Below are 9159 nucleotides of genomic sequence, written 5' to 3'. Positions count from 1 at the left end.
CCCTGCAGCTTGAACTCAAATGCAAATCTGTTCTGTTTCCAGCACGGCAGTGGCCTGGCTTCCCACTGCTTTGTGTGCACATTTCCCCAGGGAATAAGCTGTGCAGCTTTGCCAAGCTGATATCCCTGAGCAGGGAGAGCTGAAGCAAGTGACTCATGACTGCAAGATGACAGCATGTGATGCAAGACACACACAGGACAAACTGCTGAGAGATGCAGTTCACGACTGAGAGGTTTATTCCCATTGCCAGGAAAGGCCTTGCTCTTTTCCAGCTGTTATCATGTTTCATACAACAAATAAGCAGTGTGTGCAGCATTTCTGACCCAAAATCTAAGTCAAACAATTTTCAAGGTTAAAGATCAAAAACCAGGTACAGAAGTGTCTGTGACATTAAGGAATTAAAGGCAATAAAACATCACCAATTTCTTCACATTTTCCCCAAAAGTGCCTTAAAAATGAAGCAAACCAAAAGCATTTGTATGCATTTCTCTAAAGCTGGTGTCCTGACCACATGCTGTACTGTGTCACCCCATAACTGCTTTCATCTCCTACTTCTTTGCTTTCTAGAGCAGGGTTCTGCTCTGCTACTGGAAATACATTTGTTGACAAAGGGGTATTTCCACTTACTCGGCTACCCCTTAAATTATTATATGAATTATAATTATTATAAGTCAAGGAAAAAAAGAGGTAAGTGGAATTAAACTCCTGACAAGTTACTTTTCCCCAGTATTAGGTAGTGGATGCTAAGCTGAATAGAACAGGCTCCTGAAGGTGCAAGAACTCAGGACAAAACTGCAAGCTAATACAAAGCACTTTAGCTCCCTTAGCCAAGCAAAGGAGGCTTCCTGGTTTTCATTTACTTCAGCTGCTTTATTAAATGGACACTGGAGCCAATATGTGCAGACATCAGCACAGGCAAAATATTTGTGTATAGTTATGAGGAGTTGTACCAGTGTAAGGAGTGTTTTAGCTTAGAATTACCCAGCATGTTTTTATAAAAAGCTGTATTTTTAGTTTCTGGAGGAGATGAGGATCAGGAATGCCATGCTCTACAGTGCTGTCCAGCTGTGGCAACTTGTGACAGCAATGCAGCATTTTAAACAGAACTTTGTTATCACTGGCCCATCTCTCAGTTTGACATCCAGCCCCTTGGATGCTATCCCAGAAACAGTTCCATTTACCTTAGTAAAACAATGGATGTGAGGATTGCAAGAGTGGGCCTGACATTTGGAGGCAAGAATGCTCAGAATACATGGAGCTTTGGCAAGTCAGTGGCAGAGAACAGGTTTGAGTCCAACTGTAAGTGAATACATGGTCCACTTTATCTTCTGATCATGTCATCTCTTAATATTGACAATTCCTGACAAAGCTAATCACTTTAATGAGGCCAAGTGAAAATTTGGCATGAAACAAGGATAACGGTGCCCTCCTACATCAAATGTTGCTAATACTTTATGGCAATTATCACCATCATAAATTGGTACTTTACAATCTGTCATTCAAATGAAAGGCAAAAATCAGTATCTTCAATGCAGATGGTTTTCTGACAGAGAAATGCACACCTAGATGTTGTCTAGACATAAGCAAAGCCTTTGACACCTTTTCCCATGGAATTCTTCTGGGAAACCTGACTGCTTGTGACTTGGACTGGTACACTTCACTAGAGGTGGGAAAGGGTCTGGAACATGAGTCCTGTGAGAAGCAGCTGGGGAAGCTGAGCATGGTTAGCCTGAAGAAAAGGAGGCTCAGGGATGACTATCATTCTCTACAAGTACCTAAAAGGAAATTTTAGGGGGGGTTGGTCTCTTCTCCCAAGTAACAAGCAACAGGACAACAGCAAAAAGCCTCAAGTTGCAACAGGGGAGGCTTAGACTGGATACTAGGAAAAATTTCTTCACTGGAAGGGAATGTTAAGCACTGAAATTGGCTGCTTGTGGCTGAGTCACCATTCCTGGAGGTATTTAAGAGATGTGATGTGGTGCTTAGGGACATAATTTAGTGATGGACTTGACATTTGGACTCGATGATCTTAATGGTCTTTTCCAACCTAAAAGATTCTATGATTCTAATTATTACTCTCTGATGGTCCAATTCTGTCACCTTCAATACTTATTGAGGAAAGGAGTGGGTATTGATACTGTTTTCACATAACTATGACCTTTCTATTTTCATATCTATGATGATTTATAGAATCCATATACAATGCACAAAATCTGATTTAAGGCCCTCTCTCTATGCATTTTCCATCTAGCTCAGCGTATCATATTCTTGGCAGTCCCAATCTTTCCCATTGTGCTTATATCAAAAATCTGGGATTCAGAAGACCTTGGTAGGTAAAGTCTGTCCCCTGTTCCAAAACAAACTTACACACAGCTATCAATATTTATAGAATATTTCTTCCAGTAGTTATGAAAAACAAACAAACTTAAAATGAAACCTCTTCAATCCTTTAAAGCAATCTCTTCCTGTGTGTTTATGAATCTCTCTCATAATGGCAGCAAGCCCTCCATTATGGAAACTGGGTTATTTCCTTCTGCTCCCTCACAGCTCTGTGTTGTATATAATTGCAGACTGTCATTAGAGTAGAGCTTTCATTAAGCTAAAGAAACCATTTCCTCCTACGCTGTGAGTCCTGAACCTTGGACCATTCTTTCATTGTGTCATTGTTCCATTTTGAATAAAACACCACTCCAAAAACTTTTGGCAGTTTTTGGAATTGGAAACCTCCACAGAGACCCAGCCAGTGCTGAGGAGTCCAGGATGGTTTCCTATATCTGGCAGACTCTGCTGTTGTTTATGCAGTCTGAAAGGTGATTATCTTTATTGCAATATTGTGACATTGTTGACCCATGTTAAGCTTGTTATCCGCTGTAATCTCACAATTTCTTCATGCATAATGAGCTGGAATTCCAAAGGGTAGTGTTATGTCTTATCTTCTTTTTGCCAGTGGAGATTAAATATGTGAGATGGTATTTCTTGTTTGGACTCAGATGTTTATTAGTTCTTATCTACATTACAGTCTCAAAAACCATGAGCTCTACAGCACTTCAAGCTAACAAACTAAAAATGGAGCCCTACCTCTCTCTCTCCAAGGCCTTTTAAGGGTAAATTGTCCAATTAAGAAAAGTCACCTAAATTATTTTTACTTTTAACCCAATAACCAACCACCCATGGCCTGCAACGTGGACTTTTCTACCCAATTACAAAATATCACCCAAACCCATGAAGAAGAAGGACAAACCTCCGCCCTAAAACCTTCATTTTGCTTTATATATATTACTATATTCTAAAACATTCAATTCTAAGTTTTACACCATGTGATATTGCACACTTCTAACAGGAGTTACAGATTCAAACTACACACACATGATCCCAGTTCTATCACTCAATTTTGGAAGCCTTCTCCACAGCCTCAGGTCAAAAGCAGTGCTCTCCTGGGGATCAGTGCCTGTCAGCACAGAAAGTCTAAAATTCTTAGTAAGCAGGGCTCCAACAGGATAGCAGCACAGATATAGGAAGGCAGCAGCCTATGCAACAACTGGCCCAGAAGGATGTTTGTCCTGTCTGCCCAGGAGAAGGAAAGGCAGGGAAAGATGTGTATCTTCCAGAACTGCTGGCTGGACAACTCTCATGGTATTATTGCCTCAGGTCTGCCACAGGGTGTGTTTGTGGTGCACTGCCAGGCTGAGCAGAGAGTGAGGGAGATGTGAAAAACATTCAGGCAAGCTGTAGAACAAGAGCACAGGAGTAACATTTGTGGAAGAAAGATTGCCAGTTGCTGATAAGCTGTGGTCTTTTTGACTATACTCTTTCTTGATCAAATTCTGATAGACTTCTCAGGTTTCATTATTTCCAACAAATGTTCTGCTCTGACTGAGGACATCTGGTTTGAGAGGCCAGGTTACCTTAAAGAAAATAAACCATAGAACTCCATGCACAGTCCACTGAGGCCAGGAGCTTGAGGAGGTGTCATCCAAGCAGTTCTGCAGCAGCAGCTGTAGTAGGAAGCTGAGAACAGCTGCTATATTGCTGACTTTTTCATCTAATGCCCTGACTTTTTCTTTTTTCCTTAATGAATCTTCCCATCATCCATCGAACAATTATTTGCTCCTTGAACAGTTTTAGTAATCCCTTAATTTGGAGGAGCATCTGGGAGTTATTTTTTTGAGAGGGACAGCACAATAGGAAGCACTATCACTATGAAATTGAAGATTAGTTGCACTTTTTTCTGAGACACATAGTTCTTTTTATTAGGGAGAGGCCTGACTTAAAGAATAAATACAGCAAAGTCTGTAAAAAAACACTGTTCAGAAACTGTGTACTCATCTTTAGATGGGCTGGTTTCTGTAAGAGAAGGAGAATTGTTTTCTGGCCTTTTTTTTTTTTTTTTTTTTTTTTTTGCTTATGGCAACTTATTTAGAGTATGGTCATATAGATTCCCCCATACTTTGAAAAATGTTAGGGCTGGATACTGTTGAGTCATACACATTCTGTGGTACAGGTTCTACTCCTTAATTCATTAAAAACCATCCAGAGAGACTTCAGATATTCCTCTGGGGTAAGCATAACATTTTCTAGGAACTGGGCTTTGTTGGACATTTCAGAATATTAGGAAGAAAGTAGAAAACCTGCATAGAACTGGTATGTGTGTATCTTTGCTTACAAGGTCAAAGTGGTGCAATAAGCACTAATGTTGAGCAAAAGATGAAAACCAGGGAAAAGGGAGAAAAAAATCTGTATTCCAACAATTGTCCTCTAAGCTAGAGGAGTGGGACCATACATGATGCAGATAATTCATTGCTCTGGCCCTCCATGGAGATGCACTGATTTCTGCAATTCAAAAAAATATGTATTGAAGGGCTTAAACAACAGTTGGTAGCAAGGCCAGCCTGGCAAAAGCCCTAAGTTTTTTAACACAAGTGATAACTGAAGAGAGAACAGTATGTTCCCTTATTTTCCAATAGATTACTTATGATGAGGAAAATACTCTTTCACCTTGTTAAGAAATAATCATGCTATTTCAAGAGTCGATTCAAAGCCATCCATGAAGAAGAACAAGAGGCATCAGGTGCCATTTCTTGTTGTGAACTGCATTGAACCTGTGATGGTCAATAATGACAAATGGCCAGAGGATGATGAAATTCCCAAGCACATTACCAAGTCCCATCTCAGCAGAGTCTTGATATATTGTAGCACTTGCCAGCCAACGCATACATCTTCTTTTATTCTTTGGCAGCTCTCTGAAGGTCTTTTTTTTTCTTTTGGGTCAATAACACACAATTGCACTCACTTCAGAGCCCAGCTGCGAGGGTGGTGCTCTGTCAGGGCACCCACAGCTTGGGCCAGCGTGCCACCTCCAGGCATTGCTGTGGCATCTGTGACTCCACAGGGCTTTCTGAGGAAGGGAAACTGCCACACAGGTGGATGTCTGTGCCAGTCCTGGCTTTCCAGCGGGATGTGGGCAGCTGTGGGTGGTTTGTGGCATGGCACAGGGGAGCAGGGTTGTCACCCCACTCTAACAGTGTAACCCTGAACTACTAAATCACATCGCCCAGTGTCACATCCAGACGTCTCTTAAACACCTGCAGGAATGGTAACTCCACCACTTCCCTGGGCAACCTATTCCAATGTCTGAGAACCCTAAAACTGCAAATAAGTCTGAATCACCTCTGCCTCAGCTTAAGGCCATTTCCTCTAGTCCTCTCACTGAAGGCATGGAGAGATGAGAATGGGCCCCCACCTCACAACAATTTCTTTTCAGCTAGAAAATGCTCCTTTATTGTGTCGAATTTTGGGCTCCTTTGGACAGGAGAGACATGGGGCTCCTGGAAGAGGTCCAGCAGAGGGCAATGAGGATGAGTGGGGGACTGGAGCATCTCTCTTATGAGGAAAGGCTGAGGCCTGGTCAGGTTCGAGGCGACTGAGAGGGACCTTAATGAATATAAATATTTAAAGGGGGTCTATTAGAGGATGGACCAGGCTCTGCTTGGTGGCGCCCAGCAAGGGGACAGGAGGCGAGGGGCAGAAACTGACGGTCAGAATTCCACCGGAGCATGAGGAGGAACTCTGCGCAGTGCCCGAGCACTGGGACAGCCAGCCCAGAGAGGGTGTGGAATGCCCTTCACTGGAGACATTCCAGAGCCAAAGGGACACAACCCCGTGCCGTGCGCTCCGCGCTGAGCAGGGAGGCTGTTCCTGGCGCCCGCTGCGCTCCCTTGCAGCGCGGCACATCCCGCCGTGTCCGAGCCGGGCTCGGAGCGGGCCGGGCCCGCCGCTCGCTGCCGTTGGCGGGGCCGCGTGCCGCCGGGGGCTGTGCGGGCCCCACGGCGCTGGGGCTGCCCGGGAGCCGCGTCCCCTCCGCCCCGCACACGGCCCCGGGCAGAGGCGCGGTAGCAGGCGGCCATTCCAGCCCGCCGTGCCCGCCGCCCCTCCCGGCCCCGCCGCGGAGGGTGTGTGACAGGCGGGCAGGGCGAGCGCGTCACGCCGCCCGCGCTCCGCCCCCCGCTCCTGCTCCCGGCGCCGCCACCTCGGCCCGGCGCGGGCAGGCGCGCACGGCGCAGCCATGGAGCCGGAGTGCCGGGTGCTCTCCATCCAGAGCCACGTCGTCCGCGGCTACGTGGGCAACAAGGCGGCCACCTTCCCCCTGCAGGTAAGCAGGGCGGAGCTGCTGCTGCTGCTGCTCCTCTCGCTCCGCCGCCGTTCCCTGCGGGCGGTGTGACGGCAGAGCTGCCCGGCGAGCTCGGGCGCCCCGGCGGCTCCTGCCAAGGCGGGCTAAGGTCAGGGCACAGTGCGGAGATGCCCTGCCCGCCCGCCGCGGTGCCGGCGGCAGTGCCCGTCCCGGGGCTCCGCGCTTCCCGCTGCGGCTGCGCCTCCCGCCGCTCCCGTTAACGCAGCTCCTGCGGGGCTGTGGCACGGCGAGCGGGCTCGGCACGGGAGGGGCAGCCGCGGCTGCTGCTGCTGCTGCTGGGTTTGCTCGGCTCCGCTGCCGGCAGCGGGCGCAGATATCCAGCCGCGGCTCCTGCCCCTTAAGGCAGGGTCATGGCCGTGTCCCGTGCCCGGGACTGGGGCAGCGGTGTCCTTGTGCTGGCACCCAGCTGGACCCGCCTGCCCTCGGGCTGGGTGATCCGCACCCCGGATGGTCTGGGGGAGCTGCAGTGGGGTGTGAGGGGCGCTCGGTGCGTGTGCGAGGCAGGGCCGGAGAAGCTGCCTGACACGGCCCGGGGCTCCGGGGTGTAATTGGATCTTGGCCTTCATGGTTGTCATGTGCTGCCTTCGGAGTTGTTTGCTTGGATCTCGCGGTGGTGGGAAAACATTGGGTGAACCTTTGCACGTCGCTCTTGTGAAGGGTCTGTGTCCTCCAGGGCTCATGTGGGGCCTGCCCGGCAGGAGGTCTTTGTGCCTTGGCACAGCGTGTGTGTACGGAGCTCTCTAAGAACCTCATTACCAGAGCAAGGTGTGTTGTGACATTGGTTATTTTGGTGCGTGCTTACCAAACGATGGTGTGACTCAATTGACTAGACAGGAGAGATGATGTACTCTGATAAGTGGTGCAAGTGAGATCAGGCCTGCCACAAGCCAGTGTCACACCCCCCTATCACCATCCAGTTATAATGTAACCAAGTCTCTTGAAAATTAATGTATGGTGAAGGGTGATGTACCTGTGTAACCCGAGCTTTGTGGAAAAATACAAGTATATAGAGTTCCAGGCCAAAACGGTTGTCATAAGCTGCAAGCCAGCAGTCCTTCCTTTCCTAACAAAACCATCTCGAAATTGTACTTCCCCTTTCAATTTCTTTGTAGCAGAAGAGCACACAGCAGTACTTACTCCAGAAATCCCCAGTCTCTTAAACTGTTCCCTCTCTCCATTCTACTTCTCTGTCAAAGGTTCTCTTTTACTTTTTTGTGGCTTAACCTTTCTGTGACACATGAGCTGTGTACTTTGGCAAATGGGTTCCTGGAAAGTGTCTTTAGTTCCTTGGCTGTGATGGTATAAAATACTACTGGAGTTAACAAAATCCCTGTTGATGGTGCAGCTGGGTTTTGTTCAGGAGGCTGTTGTGCTCACACACAACGCATTCTGTGTAATGTTCCTCAGGGTGTAGTGTAACAAGAAGTTTCTGGAGTGGGAGGAAAAGAAATTTACTTGGGGAGCAGCCAAGCTATTGCCACTACTGGCTGCACTTGCAAATCCTATGTAGGCAGCCCTTAGTGAGGTTGTGCTTGCTGGACAGTTACCTTAAACCCTTGTTTGCTAGAACATCGGATGGGGCAAGGTGCCCCAAAGTGAAACTTTGCTTTGCTTTATTAAGAGAATTACAAACGCGAGTCTTTCTCTTACATTGTTTTTATATAGCCATATAAATTGTAACCTGTATCTATTCTTGAGGACGGATGCAAGTCTGACATGCTTTTATATTCCATTCTCTTTTTTTTTTTTAACTTTAGTTTTCTGAATCAGTTAAGTGAGGCCCCCTTTGGAGCTCATCAGTATTGATTTGCAAGGCACAGTGTATGTAGATATGTATGTGTCTTTGTGCTTGTGAGATCTGATGGGCTGAAATCCTGACACAACATTTCAGGAATCTGCATTTGGACAGCAGCATCCAAATAGAAAACCTGGCTTCACCTACTCTTTGCAGACTTATCCAAAAAACATACTTCTGTTTGCATGACCTGATCTTTGGTGGAAATCTGACTGTCAGTAGCCAGCAATCTTCACAGAAGAAAGTTCTTTAAGATCTTTTTTAAATCAGTTGGTTGCATTTTGTCTGGCTTCCACTAGAGTGAAAGCTAAAATATTTAAAATGTAGGTATGTGGGAGGACTTCCTCTGTGGAGTGTGTTGTAAATGCATTCTATATGGCAAACACAGCAAAACAGAGTTAGGCCATATATTAGAGCAGTTATAATGAAGGAAGTAATAGAGCTAAGTGAGAAATGTTAGAACTTTACATACAGGTTAAAATACATATAAGTAATTAGACAATCTAGATTAACTAATAGGTTACAGAGAAAAGATGCACCTGGATTTGCCAGAGTGTGAACTGCCCTAAGCACTGCTTTGAGTTCTGCCTTGTCAAGAGTGTAAAGAATTTTTACTTGCATGATCTTACTATCTCTAAAAAATTCCAAAGGTAATTTTGAATTATTTTAAAAACAG

At 46.2% G+C, this 9159-nt stretch overlaps 1 protein-coding gene across 1 annotated transcript in view; it reads left to right on the top strand.

Moving 5' to 3' along the window:
* Window positions 1-6454: 6454 nt before the first annotated feature.
* Window positions 6455-9159, top strand: part of PDXK (pyridoxal kinase) — a 39737-nt gene continuing 37032 nt past the window's right edge. The window contains exon 1 of the mRNA XM_056505308.1: window positions 6455-6649. Within this exon, the coding sequence (XP_056361283.1) occupies window positions 6563-6649 (87 nt within the window). The 5' untranslated portion in view covers window positions 6455-6562. The remainder of the gene's footprint in view (window positions 6650-9159) is intronic.

The sequence above is a fragment of the Oenanthe melanoleuca genome, chromosome 1 (assembly GCF_029582105.1).
Source record: "Oenanthe melanoleuca isolate GR-GAL-2019-014 chromosome 1, OMel1.0, whole genome shotgun sequence".
NCBI lineage: Eukaryota > Metazoa > Chordata > Aves > Passeriformes > Muscicapidae > Oenanthe > Oenanthe melanoleuca.
Note: the sequence above shows the minus strand (reverse complement) of the source record. Positions and strands in the feature narration are given on the sequence as shown.